Source organism: Lineus longissimus, chromosome 15 (genome assembly GCF_910592395.1).
Source record: "Lineus longissimus chromosome 15, tnLinLong1.2, whole genome shotgun sequence".
NCBI lineage: Eukaryota > Metazoa > Nemertea > Pilidiophora > Heteronemertea > Lineidae > Lineus > Lineus longissimus.
The window spans coordinates 10,956,910-10,978,069 of NC_088322.1; the positions used below are offsets into that span (position 1 = coordinate 10,956,910).

At 40.9% G+C, this 21,160-nt stretch overlaps 1 protein-coding gene and 1 long non-coding RNA gene across 3 annotated transcripts in view; both read left to right on the forward strand.

Moving 5' to 3' along the window:
• Positions 1-5,766, forward strand: part of LOC135499573 (uncharacterized) — a 49,561-nt gene extending 43,795 nt beyond the window's left edge. The window contains exons 2-3 of the long non-coding RNA XR_010449305.1: positions 3,913-4,045; positions 4,414-5,766. This is a non-coding gene — a long non-coding RNA (uncharacterized LOC135499573). The remainder of the gene's footprint in view (positions 1-3,912; positions 4,046-4,413) is intronic.
• Positions 5,767-16,071: 10,305 nt separating this feature from the next.
• On the forward strand, positions 16,072-20,865 carry LOC135499921 (protein Wnt-10b-like). 2 transcript variants are annotated; one of them, XM_064790982.1, is made up of 5 exons: positions 16,072-16,197; positions 16,880-17,148; positions 18,332-18,600; positions 19,202-19,348; positions 20,380-20,865. In XM_064790982.1, exons 1-5 carry the CDS (start codon positions 16,115-16,117, stop codon positions 20,719-20,721), a joined length of 1,110 nt encoding a protein of 369 aa, XP_064647052.1. In that variant the 5' UTR covers positions 16,072-16,114; the 3' UTR covers positions 20,722-20,865. The 2 variants fall into 2 exon arrangements, with proteins under 2 accessions (XP_064647052.1, XP_064647053.1); XM_064790983.1 differs by having other exon boundaries at positions 19,202-19,342.
• The last annotated feature ends 295 nt before the right edge of the window (positions 20,866-21,160 follow it).

Sequence of the window (21,160 nt, forward strand, 5' to 3'; positions counted from 1 at the left end):
GATACATGTAATACATCAATGTTTTTGGCAGTAGAATTTCATTCCACGTCAGCCTTTCGTCTTGAGCATTCCGTTGCGAATGGGTGTGAGTCATAAATTCGCCTTTCCTTGAAATGGCAAAGCATTAGCATTGCCAACTTAAGTATACTTTATGTCCACTCATCAACGATTCCGCTACTTTTAGGTCAAGAAAAGTTTGAGATGTCCGGTTGTACGAGGCCCGGTAATGCGATACTGACATTGAAGAGAGCACAATAGTGTTCTGGCAAGTCACTTAAAGAAACCTGGACGGATCTGACAAAAACCCTTTTGGCTTGAAGGAAATCTGGTATAAAACTGTGACATTTCCAAGGCGGATGATGGACCCTTGTATTCATATTTGATTAATTCTTATAACCACTTACATTCAGTTCATCGCAGCATGCCATGCATCCCTGAACGCAACTATCTTGAAAAGGTATTGTTAAAAAAATAGCTTTTATTCCAAAACATATTGGAATTGAATAGCCAGATGTTTAAGCACGTCATATACATGTTTTTATTCTTTTCGTTCAAGTTAGTTTCATGTAGTCACTTCTTTGAGATTAGCGTAATACGGGATGCCCTCGTGAATACCGGTGTGACAGCGGATATAGCCCCCCTGGAGTCATAGTCCGGTAGCATTGTATTTGATCAATTAAGCAGCATGATCTATTGTACCGCTAACCCTAACCAAAACATTTAGCAATGCGGGCTATTGTTACACGGACTATCAGCCCTAGGACTACTATCCCTTGCACACCGGTAACCTATCCTTTCTGGTACCAAAGGGTACCAGTAGGACTAAGTATGGCCTGGTCTCGCCTTTATATTGCGACGTGTCGTGCACAATCTGCAAAGCGCCGCTTCCCATACCACTACGGAACATTGAGTAACAAAACATTAGAAATACCCGCTGGTGTGACTTACAGATCTTTAGCCAGTGACTGTGACGACCTGTGCATACAATAACATTTAAATAACACTGTTCATGGAGTATAAATAGCCAATTATACTACATGCAATGTATGGCACCCCAAGAGGCCTCTTCAAAATGGCACCCGATACCGGTATTCACGAGAACGACCTGTATATTCACTTCGTTTAAATCACTGTATGAACGGTCGCGGCTAACACCAACGCCACTTTTCAAATCAATCTCATCGTGGTGCTAAGGTGACACCAACATATCGTGACTTTCCAACGTATGTTCCACATACCGAACAGGTTCGGGCTTCATAACCTGCCGCGGTGTCCATAGATCTTGATTACATGCATCATTATCTTGTAATCAGCAATCAATTCCATTGTTATCTCCGATAGCAGTCTAATTAATTACCCTTCAATCAGATCGGATTGGATGGGGAAGTTGGTTACGCATAGCCGTTCGTGATGACGGCCGGAACGATGGCGCGGAACATATCGTCAAGAGTGTTACTGTAGGATTTCGTGAGGCATAGTATAGTAAAGGGGTAGAATAAACAAGAGGATGTTGATTGAATGTTTGAGAACTTTAAAAAGCCCATTAGTAAACTTTAATTTGCTTTTGACGCTTTTCTAATGGTTTCACCGAGTATATCAACCGTATTTACTTTAAAAGTAGTACAGATATGTTGTAATATCTAAAAGGTGACTGCATATTAATGTAATGGCCTCTGCTTCAGCAGAGGTCGAATAAAATTTCCAGAATTGCACCTTGTATGGACGCGCATGAATAAGTATCCCTTAGTAACGTCTTGTATTACCTTGGCTACTTATCAATGCGCATGCGTATTCGGATGCAATTTATCTGAAAATTTTGTTTCGGAGTTCAGGTGGTTACCTCTGACTAGGAGGTTCTTAGTTGCCTCTTCTAAGTGGGGCTAATGGGGCCAACGTAAGGCTCGAAAATGAAGAGAGAAAAAGTTATATTTGACATAAAAGCTTGATGAAATATGCGATGAATTCTTGCAGTATGTAGTACTCTTTGGTACGGAAACTTAAGGGGGCAATTATCTAAAGATATTCATGTTCCTGATTCCCGCAGCTTATCAACGCGTTCTGCTAAGGCTCACTTAATGCGTAGATGACATGCAAAGACCACCCCTGGGACCTCATCTAAAATTGTACCCATTCACTTTGCTGAATGTGTTAATTTTCTTTTTGAACATTTAGCTCTGTAGCTAAACTTTTGAGTGAATATTGGTCTCGTGATCCACTAGAAAGAGTATCCAGCTGCTGAGACTGATGTTGGTGTCTGCAAGTGGTGAAACAACCCGTGTCTGAATTTTTCAGGCCATCCTCTATACATGCTTCCCGAAATTAGTGGCTTGCATTGGAACTAACTTTTTCCCCCTTGTCCGTCATTAAAGACATTCAAGTGTGTTGGTCAACATCTCCTTTGTCCCGCAACCATAAAGCCTTGTTTCCCCTTATGACATCACTATTTCGGACACTCAGCGCCCCATTTCTGGAAAGGTGTATACAGGTGTAAAAGGAATGGACGTCCTAGGAATGCAGGACCCCGTACAATAGCTGTGTATTGTCAACGAATGTGGTTAATGGTTTGGTTAGGGTTAGCTACATAATCTTCAACAAAGAAACTCGGCGGCTCTATTCACTTTCCGGGGGACTTGCATTTCTTTTACACCGGGCTGTAGACGCGAACATAGTTGTGAACACTATCCAAGTTACAGAAAAATCAACACGTTTAGTATAAACAGTTCATGGCTTCTTTACTGAGGAGTGATCAAGCTGAAAACTAATTCATTATGGTCTTGGTAGCTGAGTGGAATTTTTGCTGGAATTGATTGATTATATGGCAATCAAATAAAACTCGGACAGTAATTCGGGACTAATTGATTGCTTTATCATAACTCTTGTCTGTGTGTCCTGGTGTGATGGTAAATTTAGTTCCCATCATAGAATTATTCAGCCGCCTAGTTTGAGTATGGTAGGGTTAGCATCTGCCGACTGAAAAATTTTCTCAACGGGAAGCATGTGAACATCGCAGACTGACCAGCTCTGCAGGAAGGGCTCTCGAAATCTTTCTCTTTTGTGACCTTTCCGAGGACGCGCCTTGGACGCGCCGGAAACAGAGAAGCTAAATAAAATGTGGTAACGTCGTACCATCAAGCCACACCATTGGCATCGGGCAAAACAGGTCGAAAATCCCCCCAAAAAGATCGTTTTAATTTCAAAATTCACTTCGATATTTTGTTCACGTTATTTCTGTGCTTGTGAAGCTAACGACTCGGGATTGGAAATCGGTACAGGCGACCTTTGATGCAGAACCTGTCATGTTTAATTCCTCTGATTACCAAACGAATTGCACCCAAGGGAAACAGCGTCTCAATGGGTCAGTGGCCGCTCGGAAACTAATAGATGGTCGAAAACCTTAACAAAGTGATCCAATTGTTCAAGCAGATTTGTAGGAATCCCGAGGGTTATTCAATTTGTCTAAAGTAAGGGCATTTGCCGGCCTTGTTTATTTAACATAAAGACAAAGCTGGCCCGACGTCTGATGTAGTTCATCCCTGCGGCTTGACATTAGCATTTTACTAAACGTCTTTACACAAATGCCGTATTTTTGATACGGTATCTTATTCTTTCTATAAGGTACGACACAACCGCTTCCCATCAAGTCATCGACATTCACGACCTGTTACAATCGTTATAAGATCTTAACTAAGAATCTCACAAGAAACTTGACAAAGAATTTTACTAGAAACTTAACTAAAATCTTACGAGAAACCCAACTAAGAATCGTACAAGAAACTTCACTAAGAAAATTACCTGAGAATATTACAGGAATCCTGTTACAATGTACATGCACACAGTGTGTATCTAGTATATCAAACTCGCCCACTTGTACTGTACGCAACTTATTTCTCCTCATGTTTCCTATATTTGCAGATAAAGCCATGAAGATGCCTCGATTTCTGCTCGTCGCCCTCCTCGCCGTAGTATTGATAGTTATTGTTGAATCCTATCCAGCTGATAAAGATGACTTCTTAGAGATGGTCGAGAGAAACTTCATGGAAAGAAGGTATTGATTAATTGATAAACATCTTCATTTTTGCTGTCCATTGTTTGGAAAAAACAATTAGAACATCGTAAATTGGTCGATTTAAAGCTCAAATAAAACATAATTTGACCATTGCCTCCCACGAAGATTCTGATGACAGTATCAATGGAAGTTCTGATGACAGTATCAATGCGTAGGTTGTTGGCGTATCTATACGACAAATGGTAGAGAATTTAAAGCCAAAAACCGAAAATAAATTCGTGTGACGTAACCTAGCTAGGTTTCTTGACGGCACATACAGCGTCATCAGTGAGACGCAATTTAGAAAAGTACAAGCAGCATCACGATTTAGGAGTTCATTGTACTGTTTATATTTCGTTCCATTTTAGATCCTGCCGCAAGTTCCGGTCCAAGTGCGACTGTAACGACCAATGTTGCAGCAAGTGCTGCAGTCCCACGCACATGTGCCTGCCAGACAATATGAGGAAGTCAGCCCCCATGTTCTGCAACGTCATGGTCGAGTGCAAAGCCCGAGGCCGAATCGATAAGAAATAAACAACACGTTGAATCACATGTGACGAGAAACTACGTAGTTTGACGAAATTCTCATTTGGGACTTTTGGATTTTCAAGAGGTGAAAAGACAAGTGCAGCTTTCAGAATTTTTCATAATTTCATTCTTGGTGATGTCAACAGTGATTATGCACGTGCATAGTCATTAGCATACATTATGCAATCATTTTGTTGCAAGAGCGCCGCCTGGTTGTGATATTCCTAACTACTTTGGTTTAAATAGATGGATGCATGAATCTCTCTTGTCGTTTGTCTCTGGTCATTAGGTGATCTTGAAACGTCAACTTCGTTGAGCCAACCGAGAAACTAATCATCTCATGAGCCCTTTCCTTTAGCAGTACATAATGTATAAGATAGTGTGGGTACAACATCGTCTTCTCTGCATAATGGAGCCACCAAACTTGATGGTGTTCATTTGGTCGGGCACGAACAGCATCAGTATCCTAGTTTTACACCACTGCATCCATTCGCGGACGATGTCACATTGTTCTTACTTGGACGAAAATGCTTTGTACCGGAACTACGCCGGAAGAGTCCCGGTGCGAATGAGCTATTTTCAAATATGGATTAAGAATTCTTTAAATTCATCAAGAGTGCGAAATTAGAGGTCAATGAGCGCAATTTACGGAAATTAAGAACTGCAAAATTCAAAATTGTTTTCTTGTAGGACTGCGGCCTGTTGACTCGTGATTAAAACTCCGTGACAGCATGGGCTTAAGACTGCAGGCAACCAAACGTACCAACGTCTGTGATTTCTATTGCATTCTAATGTTCTGAAAATAACGTTTTACGAAAGTCACCATTTTGCTGGAGAGCATACCTTTTGAAATGGGGTAGTATTTGCACTAAGAAATTGAGGAGACATGTTTTGAAAGAGTTCAACAAACTTGTTACTAATGGACACATGAGAAAGGAAAATTATATCCATCTACCCCTTCTTCGAAAAAATATAACGCAGCAAAGCCCCCTGAGTCTGATTCTATACCATTTCATGTCGACTGTACATTTCATAAGTGAAAAATTTCTGTATTACCCCCGAATTTAAGCTCCATGTCAAAATGGTGGCAGAAAATATATTCATTTTAATTGAATAAACTGTTGTATAACTTGGAAAGCAAAGGGAAGGTGTAGATATCATTACAATTGTTTGACGAGTGACCATGGAATACATATACTGTGTTGACTTAGTTATTTCGTATTTTCACATAATTACGTGGTCCGTCTCCAGTGCTACTTAGTACACGTTGCATGTATAGGCAATTCGCAATGTTCAGCAATGTACACTGCACCAATACTAATCCAGGAGACTTTTAAAATCCCCTCTTTCAAAAATTTCGGCAGCATTGACTTTTGGTTTTGGTAGCCTTGGTGTGGGCTTTTTGACACTCACCGGCATCTCAAATATCCCCTTTGTCGAAATTTAAAGGATATAGTAATTATCCTTCCTGGAAGAGCCAAAACGCAGGACCTTGAATCGGAGTAGCGGCCGTGTTTGAAATGAAGTGCTGTGCTTCGTGGTGTATTGAAATGCACTTCAATTCTATAAAGCGTTCTAAATAGTCGAAGTTTAGTTATCCGGGGTTCGCATCAGGAAACAACGATGAAAGGAAATCGTTGGCCAACCTTTGATTTGGGACATCCGCATCAATGCCTACAATTAATATTATAATATTTCTTACCGCTGGTACCAGCTTTGACGATGGATGCGGCCGTAGTTTAATTCCCCTGGACGATCTCAGATGGAAACACAGGGCATTTATAGTGATTTTGTAACAATCGTCTTTTTGAATTTCTTCTTGATCGAAAAGCTTGTCACACCAGGATTCAGGCGCTGTTCCATTGAAATATCCACCACTCATTATTTGCTTTGTTTAACCCATACTATACTGGAAGTATGTTTACTGAGGGTCAGATGCCGGAATATATTTAAGATAATACCGACAACACCATTCCTGACATTCAAATGTATAGCCAAGAAGATGATTTGCTTGGCTCTAGGGTTGGAAAATTGCGTAAAGGGGTTTACTTCGTCCGTGAAAGGTCATTACTAGCTACCGGCTGCTCTTTAATATGGCCTCTTATTATTCATACCATTTTAAAAGATGTTCCGTTTTTTGCTACAACACATATATTCAATCGTCCCTCATTCAAAGAGTGGCACGATATATACATTTGATGTATGCTCGAATTGTATGTAGGTCATGCATTCACGAATGGCATTTGAAAAAATTAAGTAGGGCCATGACTCATGCTCAATTCAATGAATCAATATTTATATCACTGATTTGATATTCACTCAACGCCTGAACGAACTTTTAAAAAGACGAAAAGGATCGGTAAATAGATTTATGAGACGAATTAATTTGCGTCATATGTGCTTATGCGCAGTTCATTATCGACCTCAGTGACGTATCGGAGTTAACCAGTTCAGCGCAGTTTCCGCAACAGATTTATTTCTTTGACGGTACTTAATAGGTGGAATATTGGGTAAAACAAAGGTAGGTGAAGATTCGGTTCGGTTCGTTTGTGACACCTCAGAGTCCTTGACTTCTAATAACTTAGTCGTAGTGCCATCGCAATATTGGGGGCCCCTCAATGTTCAATGGAACAACATATCATTCCGTTCGTTGTCTCTGATCTTTGACATACGGTATAAGCCTACAGCTAAGATAGTGCTGTCGGTCGATTAGTGATGCCATGGATGTAAATTAATGACGTTTTAGGAGGACAGATAAACCGAGGATTCCCTAATGAATTCTTAATAAAACTAAAAGAAAACATGGTTGCCCCCCAGCCTTCACTTAGGCGGCCTACATCAGAATTGGTGTAATGAGACACCTTTTTTCCGTGAGGGGGCACATTTAGACTTTTTCACAGGTACTAGACACGGATACCCATGCAGCATTTCCATATTTTACAATATATGAGGGATTATTTTCATTCTAGATGCAACCCCAGCCGCAAGTCCACATTGTGAACGCCGCACCTCAAACATCTGAACCGAGGAAATTTGACAAACAATCGCAGAAAGCATGCGGAATAATCCAAATAGCTCTCGGAGCTTTCGCCTTTTTCCTCGCCATCGCTTCGATAGTACTCCGGGCCGGTATGTACTATGTAGGCACAGGCATCTGGTGTAGTGTATTCATCATCATCGCGGGCGTTCTAGGAGTTGTGTCGGCGAAAAATGAGAGAACCAGTATGATTGTTAGCTGCATGGTCATGTCCATATTGAGCAGCATTTTTGCAGCCGTTTATTTCAGTATGGCCAGCGGCGCATGTGCAATTGATGAATCCTTTCGCTATTACAGACCATACAGGTACATTTTCTATGACTTCGGTCCCTACAACGTTCCCTCCGCTGTCGCTGTGGATGTCCTTGGAATTTTGGTTGGCTTTATCGAATTCTTCGTGGCAATTGTGCAGTCTGCCGTCTGTTGTCGAGCCACGTGCTGTGCTAGCTCCACCAACGCCGCAACTACAGTGGTATATTTCCAGCAACCTTATCACGGATACCAACCGCAGCCGATGGGTATGACGATGACTCCAGTAGTGGGTCCAAGCGGACAAGTGCCACTTTACCAACAACAGCCAGTACAACAACAACCAACCTTCCTACAGAAGTATTAGTAATGACCTTGCTCACTGGGAAGATCACGTACCATTTGGAGTTGAAAATGGCAACGTAGAATTAACGGATAATATCGGAGTGTAAAATATGCCTGTGACAATTGTCAAACAGTGACGTGTGTAAAAATTGTTAAACAGACTCGTGACACACTCAATCACTTTTGTCATCAAATTGTCTGAATATGCTGGTTCAGGACTTAGACGCGGGCCATCTTTCTAGGCCATTGGCCCAGAAATCGCATATTTAGAAAGTTAGGTGGAACATCTGATAGTGTGAACTGTGCCACTGTAACATTAAATGTAGGATATATTTTTGTAATTTACTTGCAAGATTCTGTGTAGGCGCTATTTAGCCGGTTTTGGTGTTTTTGTTTCGTAAGGCCTAATGCGTTTTGTTTGTAAGCGCGCTTCAACCGGCTCATGTCGTCTGCACAGTACATTGTATATCCTGTGAACCAGCGATAATGTATTATCATTCCCAAAAGATGTTGTAGTTTTATGCTGATCTAAATATATTGTTCCTCGGACACGACAGATCATACTATCAACTTATAGATAAATAGCCGATGACCTCACGAAAATTTGCTGTTGCGACACAAGACCACCATTGGATATTCATTCATAGGTTGGAGGATTAGACGCGAGTATGTTTTTAACTTTTAAGTGCATATTTAGAAAGGCATTGAAAAGTTGTTTGGTGTGGCAAGTCTACAGATAATAAGAATATTCGAAAAATTTAATTTAATTTAATTTTAAATATTGCTAATGTTTTGAGATTTTTCTGCCAGTTGGCTGAAAAGAGTGGAAATATCAGCGTCTGTCCACTTTGTCGATTATCAAAAAATGTCCGTGGTCAACTACCAGTTTACTTTTCACCATTTACTTGCCTGACTGTCTGGAATACCATATCAAAATTTCAAATTCACGACCCCACGCAGTATTTGATGCGACGCGGTCAAACATTGACAATTTAACTGCTAAAAGGCTTAAAAAATCAATGGTGGTCTTGTCTCTTGCAATGCACACGCACTCTTAAGTACTCGTCGACATGGTTTCCGTTGCGAGAAGCTGTGACAAACCGGTATACTGTTGATATTTTTATCTGCAAAATAATGATGCTAAACCCATAAGGTAAAGTTCCTTTGGAAGCAAAAATGTATTCTGGTTTTATTCTAAAATATCCTGCCAGTTAGAGGTAGGCGAGAAAAACTCCTACCATTCAGTTTGCTATACACATGTTATAAATGAACATTTGGATAATCTTACGGATATGTTGTAAGATGTTAAGTTGATACATGTATCTTAACAAATTATTTTTACAAAATCGTGTCAAGATTGTGATAATAATAATAGTAATGATAATAATACCTAAATAATTTATAGTGCCAGAATAGTGTAAATAAAAATTAATGTACATGTATACAACAATAGATTAGATACTAACTATATCATCTTATCGAGATATTTGACATTGTCATCAACTTCGCTTATGCACTAATTCTCGAATTAAGGGTTGACCATGACACTTACAAAACAAAGTGAATTCCAATTTTAAGGGTGTTCTTTGTTTTTCCAGAGAACTGATTGCTTTAGAATCTCAAGTTCTAGTCAAAATGGGTACCTATGGTCAACCCCTAAAGCGATTCCAGTAGAATAAAATGAATGGTGTACAGACAGCGGCAAAACAGACGAATCATTCCACCAACATGGCCTAAGAACGAGGTCGGTATGCCCACGGCATGACGTGCTATCGGACGCCGCTTGGCATACTAATTTTACGGTATTGAAACTGATCACATGCGTATCGATGTATCGAATAGTGTACAATGTATAACACAAAGATGAGAATTCCATGGCCTTTTTAGTACCCTTTAATCGTGTTGATATAAAAGTCTCTTGTAACATGTTTATCATGGTATGGAATGTTTACGCTATTATGCTCGGGTAAGACGACAGTGTGGCCAACAGAAGATTTGAACCAAATAATTGTGCAAATCATTAAATGTACATGTAGTTAACATGTTTATCTTGTGACTTTTCGATCTGTTTATGAACGAGAAAGAGAAGAAGAAGAAAATTCTGAAGAATTCAGACGACTTACTACACCTCTGGACCACAATTGAAGTTGGCACGGAGACCACTTTGTACAGACCACCTCGATGAGTGGTATTACTGTATTTTATGCAAATTGTCAATTTTTCCGATGATGTTGTGCTGTTTTCTAACAGACAGACACGCTGTCTCAGACATGACCTACTGTACACATACTACGGCAGTAATTCTCTGTGTTGCTGTCGCAATCCGTATGAAGTATCAGGTAGTTGTGTGACCAAATACTCGTCATGTTGTTCAAGTCTGAATACGATGCCATGCATAATCGATGGTACCAGTGCGGTTTGGGGTGGAGGCAACCCTTTTGGAGGCCAGCGGACACACGGCGCCAAGGAGGTGCTTCATGGAATTTACACATTCGTCTGACGCTATCTTATTTTGGACCGGGTTTACATCGAATTTATGATGTCACATGTCATGTTTTACGTGCCACAATAATGTCACTTATCAGCATATTCGTTCATTGACTACGGACTGAAATCTTAACATGACTTGTCCCGCGGTGCTCTACATTCCAGAGCCTGTGTAGCCCGTACTTGATGCAGGTGACATGCCCTACGAAAAGTGACACGTGGTGACAACGTGAACTCCACGTGGGTAAAACCATCTGCGTCAAGCTTATCTTGAACAGTGTCTCATGCACTTGCATTACACATGTCTTCTTTGTGAATAACGTCCAACGCGAGTGTTGACAACAACACAACAACAATGCTTCATATTCCTTTGAGTTAGTTACATATAGTTTTTTTAGGATATCTTTGTTTTAAAGCAATCGCACATTTTGCTACACCCAGTCATGGTCACTACACCGAAAAACGATTAGCCTAATACCATTAGGCCCCACGTGGTGGCGCTGAAGCGGCCACAGCCGTGGGCCTACTTTTTTGTTATCCTTGACCAGAATTTGGTCAAGGCACGATATGAATACATTGCTAACAGTTTGTTTTTCATAATGAGTGATCTGTTTTAGTCATAAATTACACAAATTGGATTGCTATGGTATGCACTTGCAGATTTGATTCAATAAAATATTCCATGTTTAATAATCGACGACCAACCTCTGTAATATACGTTGTCCCAACGTATAAGCTCCCACAAGGTGGCCAGTGTGTAACCACTATTGGCCAGTTACGAGCCACTCTCTGTAATGTAATGCAAGAGAGTGATTAAATCACTCTAGTAAAAGGTAAATAGCATTCCGCGAAGTTACTATTATAGCTCACAAGGTCATTTGCATAAGATCTTGATGACGTTTTAGTCACGTGACAGTCGGACATCGACACTTATTTCTACGCATTTGAGCTTATTTCAAAGTCAATTATCTTTGACCCTGCATTGTTTTTAGCATGAATGATACCATAGAGTCAGAGAGAGAAATATTCAGAACAATTATGTAGTATTTCCAACACTCGGACATGTGCCAGATTGAATCTAACTGCCCTAGATAGAAAGCATGAATCCATTACGAAACCGCATGTTTGTCCGACATTGCCTGTAATTCAGCGATGGGGAAATGGAGGGCAGCAGCTGCAGTGACGTCATCTTCGCGGAATGCTATTTGCTAGCAACAATATTCCTCTGACTTTGGTTCACAAAATTTGGTCTGGTAGAGCACTGTGGTCAACGGGTTGTAGAGTCTTATCAAGCCACTCTGTCAAGCATTAGCAAAGACCACGTGAATTTATTATATATCATCATGTTACCTTATCTGCTGATGCTACCTTTATCATTAAATGACTGATTCTAAAACACCTTCGTTACAATGTTTCATTTTTATAATGCATTGTGTATTAGTCTCGCTTTTATCACAGTGTTTTGGTGAGACAATCTGTGATCAGTTGTTGAAACTACCATAACCGCCCAAGCCATTTCCTCGAAAACATCTCGAGAACGTTCTGGTCATCCAGCAATGCATGCAGTTATGATCCGCGATCTCTTCGTGACCCTGAGCCAACTGATGCTTCTCCCAACTGATGAACCGTGGTGTGTCAATGGCACTCCGGCCGAGGTCATGTCGCGATCGTACAGCGAAACAGGCCTACGCTGGCCCCTTTTGCTGCAATTGGAGAGTGTATTTCACTAGAAAACGATTGCGGCCCACATTGATCGCGATGCGATATTAGTCGAACGACATGTTAAATCATATTACGACAAAAATCGCTATGCGAGCGCATCAATGTTCACTGTGCAGTTTGGTATCTGTTATAAATTGAGTAAGTTGGTCTGTCGTTGAATGTGCAAATTACTCGTCGAGCAGCAACAAACGATTCGGACATCATTCCGAAACTTTTTCACGGGCAAAATGTACAAATAGGTGTTCAACGCAAAGTTACAATATTCAATGACAACTGATAGTGTCACCGAAAACCTTTGAAGCGCCACAATGAGCGGAGTGCTTGGCCCGGTGTAATATGCCCAGAATGCGTTTCGGATCCTCGAAGGCAATTTCAGGACCAGAAAGGTTATGGCAACTGTCAAGAGCATACGAATGATCTGTTTATTGGTCGCCGTGGTGGCGCCGTTGGAGTCGGTCGTTAGATTCCTCCGATGCCTTTCGCTTTGTCTGAGGACGATGATGATTCCAACGTTGCTCATAAATATAACAATAAGAGGGATATATGTGCCAACACAGGCAATAAATTAATCAAAAACCATCCTTAATACGCCACTGAAGTGAAACGGACACAGCCACCCTTGAAGCGTGGATTGGCGTTGACGAAATAGATTCATTGGCAATAGTACGATACAGAAAGCAACGAAAAGGGTAATGACGAATTTCCTCGCGGTCTCAACTGTGCACCATGTCTTGGATTTTAGAGGAAAGAGCATCGCAAATAGACGATCGAGGGACATGGTTTGGAGTATAATTGAGGACACAAGAGACGAGTAGTAAAGCCAAAACAAAAAAAAATTACAAATCCACTTGAAATGTTCTAAGTCTCGTATCCCATTCTGTGTTATAGATATGGCCGCCCGTTGTAAGACGTACAATGCTAAATACATGGAATCAGAGACAGCCATACCTTTCATATAAACACACGTGCTCTGGTCTGCATAACTCGGCAATGACAGGACTAGGTACGACATAACATTGCCAAATAATCCAATAAGTACAATGGTTGGCGCAACGTAGATTTCAAGGATGCTACTAGCTTTGTAAAGGAGATCGACGTTGGGGTCTGACTCGGAGTCCGTGTTGGATGTCGTCATCATGCTGCTGTCAGGGTCCTCAGCGGGTGAACCATTGTTCTCAAATCAATGATCGTCATGCGGACATTTCCAGTTCTAAAGTGTGAAGCCAATGCTTCGACTTATGTGGATAGAACGACGACGCGTCTAAACTGCCCAGCTGTCCAAAGCAGGTTCGTCACAAGATAAACAATGGCATGAACTTCACTTGTTGTTAAAGGTTGGCACTCTTGTGTATTATTGCACCAAAGTGTATGATGTTATATGCGATCACTAGAAAGCAATGACTTCGTTGACGCCAATAACCCTGAAGAAAATGCAATTGAATGAGGACACATTGTGCGCGAACCGAAATCCAACAGACTAAGAAGGAATGATATAATTAACTAACGTAGCCATCTTTCAAATCTTAGAGAGTTCAAAAGAGTTGCAGTTTTTTAGCACGCAAAGAGTTGATAATCGTTAAGCGGGGTTGTATTCACCACCTCTGACGCAACATCATTGCCGGTACCGTCGTAGTATCAAGGATATAGACCGGCATCCAATGAGCTTCACGAAGCGCGTCGCCAAGGCATCAATCCACATTGAGACGATCACTGCGTGGTGAACTCAGTCGCGATCATAGTCGGATACCCCTCAGCTCTCAAATCCGGATACCCCTATCAGCTATCGCCAAGCTGATGGGACAGAGAGGTTTCTATTGGACCTCGCTGACGTCATGACGCTTTTGTAGCACAAAACAAGCCAGTGTTATCCCTTTATTGACATGAGTGGGGAGCACATATTCAAAGCAGGGACGTCTAATCTTAAATCCTTGCAGGCTAGTCCCGCGAAAGACGCACTGATCCATGCAGACCACCATTTACATCGTGTCACATCAAAGAATCTTTGGTGATGCTGCGGGCTTACCTGTAAGACATGTCCAATAGCCATGTATGCTCATGCATAGTACGAATTAGCATGCGCAATTGACAGATAATGCGTTTTGTCCAAGGACGGAGATGTTTTCGGGTTGAGATTTGAACTCACGGCCTCCTGACGACGTTATGACAACTATAATGATCATCCGAACATTATATAGAGTACATGAAACTTCCGAAAATTAAATCTTACCTCACCAGTATTCGGCACGATTATCAAAGGGAGTTTAAAATCTTGCGAAATACGAGTCAAGACATATTATGCTACCAAATACATATCGATCATATTTCTCTCGTGGTAACGACAAGTTATCTAAATAAAATAGAAACAAGTTCAATGAAATCTTTGTGGTTTTATCTTTCATCATAAAACCATGTTAGAGTTACACTCACTCACAACATACTTCACGCATTATAGAACATGATAATGCCGCACTCACATTTTGTTGTAAAAAACTCTCTTTTTCATGCTTTATGGCTTTAACGAGCCTTACTAAGATATCATGAAAATAGGCTTCAGTTTGAAGAACATAATGACTTAAAAAGTTACGAGAAATCTGTCCCTAAAGTTGATCAATACGGTTGATTTCCAAACATGCATACATGGATGTTCACTGTCACACCTTAAATCCTACCGTACTGCACCGATTACGCATATTGCGCAAACAGATAATGACCAGAGTCTCAAAATAAAGCTCTACCCGGGTTTTTAGGACGGCGCGTAAAAATTGGATGCTTTTCCGATCTGTTTATCCGATAGTATTACGCAGAACGGTATTTACGAATTGTCACAAGGGGTAATGGATGACCAATGAAGACAGGCTCATACCAAGTGACTTTGCAATCGGAGATAAATAGCGTAGATATGGAATCATCCGACATTTGTCCGGGGTCAGACGGTGTAATCTACAGCGAAGTTTATTCGTCTCTGTCAAGGAATCTCCGTTCCTTTGGTGCATGGCCTCGTTTTTCTACGACATCGCGAAATGTGACATGCAATTGTCTCTCGGTAGCTTAGAATCTCAATTAATTTCGGATCCGGGATAGGGATTTGGTCGCGGACAAGAAATACTGTTTCTGTCGAATTTGCTGTCTTCACAGGGACGAGGCTGCATTGTTTTCGGCTTCATATCTCTGGAACACGCGTCACTGATAAATGGTATCAAAAATGACCAATGAGTGAGCTGAATACTGATAGCTTCCAAAATAACCTTCAAAACTCATTGCTTTAAAGTGAGTTGACTTTGATTCTAACATCGACACTGTTTAGTATATATATGACGACTTACTACGCATGTGCAGGTAGATGTGCATCAGAACAGCACCTAAAACGAGGTGAGTGCAGCAAATTCACCTCAGGTCCAGCCTAATATCGGTCACATGACGAGGCGGACCTGAAGCTTCAGTGATGATGCGTGCACATAGGAACGAGGGTTTGGTATCCTTGTTCTTGTATATCTTAAGTGCAGTTATCGAGGACTTATTTATTGGTCATTGTTTATTGAGAATTAATGGCCGATGTTTATTGAGGATTGATGGCCGCACGGCGACAGCGATGGCGGACCATAATATCGAAGGTAGTCGAGGACATATTTTGCTGCTGATTCACACTGGACTTGTGGCTTTAAAAGAAACGTTTGGAGTAAGATGGGAACACGGCTATTTCCATGGACACTTCAGAGCTGGGGATGCTATTAGAGAGGATGCAGTCTTACATTCAAGGGATAATTATGACTCTAGTTGCTTCCAGGTAAGTCAAAATCTTTTCAAAAATATATATGTATGCACATGTAGAGGGTGTTGATAAAAAATAGTGGTGTTATGAAAAATGCCAAACTGGCCAATTTAAATGAGGCTGGTTTCACAACGAGTTCATGATGACATTAATTGTAACGTGTCTCTTAAGGACGAACACTGAGTTGGCCCACTCCAGCCATATCTTGCGATATGTGGCGTAAACGTGATCATATTGTTCAAAAATGACACTTTTTTACTGGCTTAATTAATGCATTTTTGCATTATGCATTATGTAGAATTGCACGATCAGTAAGAAACAGAATAAGAAAAGCTTCTAGTTTCCATATCTGATGCCCATTTTTGCAGAAAAAGATACCCCAAATCATTTTCTTTAACATTTTCAATCATTCCCTTTTCATTCAAATTTGTGGACATATCGTACGTCGTTTCAAGATGGATGTAAAATTCTCGGTTTATATCTTAGCTAAGCGGATGCTCAAGGGGTCATGCACTTTTGGCCTGACTTATTGTCAGGCGAGTATATCTGACACGCCCTCCGAATATTATTTTGGTTTACCCCTTTAGATAATATTGAATCCCATATTGGAATCCTTCCCGCATTTTTCACTTTTGTCTCGACAATACTCCAATAAAAAAGTAATGTATGAACACCAGACCATTGTTCTTATTTCCAGGATGTGCCAGTGCTATCGGCTGACGCATCGTCAAAACCAAGTGAGAACCGCTGCGCTATCACGAAATCAAGTTCCCGTCCATGCATGCCGATCTCTACCAGATATGACGCCAATACAGTTTAGGTTGTGCAAGCGGTTCCCTGACGTTACAGCTACGGCCATGGAAGGAGTTGACGGAGCTATCAAAGAATGCCAGAGCCAGTTCAGGAATGAACGTTGGAATTGTTCAAATTTGAAGAGCCCGTATTCCAGCAGATTTCTCTCGAGTGGTGAGTTCCGCAATTTTATCTTAAATAACAAAAGTAGTTAGGAAATAACATTACTCTTCACAGCCGTCAATGCGAGCCGTCTACCTAACACACAAATGATACTTTTTTTCCTCGTCGAATACTAATCCTTTATACAGGTCGTCCTCGTGAATACCGATATCGGGTACCATTTTTACTAAGAGGCCTCTTGGGGTGCCATATATTGCATGTATTATAATTGGCTATTTATACTCCATGAATAGTGTTATTTAAATGTCATTGTATGTACAGGTCGTCACAGTCAATGGCTAAAGATCTGTAAGCCACACCAGCGGGTATTTCTAATGTTTTGTTAGTCAATGTACCAGGAAGGTATTGGTAGCGGCGTGTGGCAGCTTGTGCATGACAAGTCACAACAAAGGGGGACCAGGGCCTACTTAGTCATACTGGTAACCTTTTGTGGACCTCCGAAATGTATGGTGCTACTTTCATAGTACAGAAAGGATAGGCTACCGGTATTCACGAGGATATCTTGTATTTGGCTCAAGGTGCAACGTGTTGCAGGCGGGGCGGGGTGGGGTGGAGGGGGTGGGGGTCGCATTGACCGAACCCTGCGCCGTTCCTCTTGACCAACGTTGTCTGAGCATGCCCACTCGCTCAATGACCGACCGGTGCTTCAACTGCTTTCGATTGTATAGATACAATCCCTGCTATCGAGGTTTATTGTTAATCATGATAATAACACTTCGACCGAAAGAAGTGTGATATTACAAGCAAGAAATCTCGTATTTACCAAGTTAGTGGCAATATTACCAATAAATGTTTCCATGTAAATGGCGATTAATTACTGTTCACAAGATGATTACATTATTGCTTTCTACCAAGAATTGATGAAGATATTTCTTGGTTCTACGAAATATTCGGGATTGTGTTTTTAAAAGGGTTCCACTGATAGCACAGTATCTCTCGCAGTGATTTGTCAGACTGTCAATTCCTCCAGTTCGGTATCAATTCCATAACCCACAGTTTGCTTTGGACACCATGAATGGGCCAAACGTAGCAAGAGGCGACTTGAAATCCGCTCCGGCCGGAGTTTTTAGGTCGTTTTAAATGCTCACTGTGATACAGTCATGACAGTAGTGAAAAGTAATGCAGCTCCAATAAATTTACTCCTTAAATAATCTAATTTGATTACATCTTCTAGGTTTAAAAGAGGCTTCCTTTGTCCAGGCGGCGACTGCTTCCGGGATTGTCCACCAGGTTTCGCGGTGGTGCAGTACGGGGAAGCTCTCCACGTGTGGCTGTGACACGAAGATAAACTTCAAACATAAAGAGAAACAGTTCAAATGGAAAGGATGTAATCACAACATCGCATATGGAGTGCACTTCGCCAAAAGGTTCCTGAATCGGAAGGATCTCTCAAGAGACATCCACTTTTACACGAGTCAGCACAATTACAAAGCAGGTATTCTGGTAAGGTGGTTTTTATGTCATCTTGCAGATTTTTCTGAATTACAATATGAAACTGATCTGATGTAATGTAAATTCCAATTCAAAAAATTTTTGTTGCATGGGATGCAAGTCAGCAAAATGTACCAGAATGAAATGTCTTCCGACGTCTTTGGTTAGATCTATTGTTTGTTATAGAATATCCCATTATCCACCATTGTCAAATTCTCGTTACGATTTTTATCATAAGTGTGATCTAGTAGTAATGCATTCGACCGATTGGTTCGATCGATTTGTGATAATGCATTGTCTCATGATGTAAACCTCAACCGAGTTGAAAATATTATCACACAATATCGTTTTACATTACATCATTTGCCTCTTATCTCACAGTTAGAAGAATTCAGGCCTAGCTCAATACACGATATGTATGTTGTCTTTAAATAAATCCCGCTCATAACATCTACCTCCACGAAACTGATTTCATGTCGGTCGATTAGCCTAGGCGGGCAAAGTTAAATAAATGTAATGCAACTGTAAGTGTTTTTTGAGTGAGAAATAGAGGCCTGCACAGTACTGTGTCGTCATCGCTGCTTGACGATATCCAACACTCTATGTATTGTAGGCTGTATCTCAACACCTTGTAAGGCACTGCAAGTGTCACGGGATGTCCGGCGGCTGCGAGGTGAAGACGTGCTGGCTGGCGGCGCCGAGTCAACGGGACATTGGTGACAGGCTTAAAGGAAAGTACCGGCAGGCCGTCAAGGTACAGGTGTGTTGTCTTCATTCGATATATATATCCTCTGGTATATTCCTTACTTCCGTAATTACTTATATCTTTTTGTTTCACATCACGATCAGGCTCCTTCGCATCTCTTAACATAGGAATAGCTCCGCCTGGTGATGCCTTGTCGATGGTGCACCATTCTAAACGATCGAATAGCATTCCGCGACGTTACTATTTATAGCTCACAAGGTCATTTGAATTAGATATTCATGACGTTTTAGTCACGTGACAGTCGGACATCGACACTTATTTCTACGCATTTGAGCTTATTTCAAAGTCAATTATCGTTGACTCTGCATTGTTTTTAGCATGAATGATACCATAAAGTCAGAGAGAGAAATATTCAGAACAATTATGTAGTATTTCCAACACTCGGACATGTGCCAGATTGAATATAACTGCCCTAGTTAGAAAGCCTGAATCCATTACGAAACCGCATGTTTGTCCGACATTGCCTGTAATTCAGCGATGGGGAAATAGAGGGCAGCAGCTGCAGTGACGTCATCTTCGCGGAATGCTATTGCATTTGTTTGAAAGGTTATTTTGGATCTTGTATATTTCAAAACGCGAAGGTTTATACTTGGTACTTTGAACTTTAACTAATTTTCAATATTGCGTTAGTTATCACATTTTTTTGCATGCTCAAAGTGGTTCTTCCAGAAATTCTTATTGCTATCAATATTTTAGACACTGCGTTCTCTTATTTCCCAAGCTGCATTAAAAGTAGGTTGCTATTTTTTGGATGACAGTCTCCTGAGACTGCAAAGTATGCTGAGTCGAAAATCAGATTAAAGTATCAGCGGCAAAAAACCGAACTTATTACCTTAGAGCCTTCCTTAGTCCGTTGTTCGATTTAGCAATTGTTCAAAATTAGTTTTTTCAGAATTGTGGGATGATTTTTTATCGGGGGAATAGGAGGTGATTTATAAGCTACGATAACCCCGGGAGCCATCATGTTAGGGGGTGGGGATGGAATAAAGTGATAGTTTGACTTTACGCCTGCGCTTTTTTTTCAGGTATCCAACACCAATACAGCAAGCGGACGATTCGAACCCGTGACCTCTGGTACTATGACAACAAGGCACAAACAAAAACTATTCAAATCGAACTTGGTATATTTTGAGAACTCGCCAAGCTTTTGTGATTCTGATTCAAAGATTGACCACCCTGGTACCCAAGGTAGACTATGCAATAGAACAAGCACAGGGCAAGATAGTTGTTTGAGTATGTGCTGTGGACGAGGCTATGACACATTTTTACAGACGACCGTCAACAGGTGTCAATGCAAATTTAACTGGTGCTGTCACGTGACTTGTAAGTTGTGTACTAACAGGGAATGGAAAACCAAATGTAAATAGCTTTCAGTAATGGCGTTTGAGATTTAGCAAAAAAACCAAAAAGAGAGATTACGAAGAAACCATTGCACCCGGACATTCAATCTTTGGACAATCCAAACTTTTACACCAGTACTGTACCAGAGAAAAAATATTTTCTTGAGATTTTGTGTACAGCGATTCCCTAAAAAGAATTTTCAACTTCAGTCTTTGCCAATGAGAAAATACGAAAACATGACATGTTATGTTGATACGGTTTTCAATTAAGCCAGAAACTGTAAACTGTAAACTCTATAAACACAGCCGAATAAATAGTTATTGTAACACCATGAATAAATAACCACTGCGTAAAGTGTGCCATATTTCGATATTTCTATGTAAGTCTTCTAAGACACTGCTAGGTGTCTGTGTTTGTCGTTGCTTGATTTGGTTGCAGGTGGCGCGGATTATGTCATATTTGATG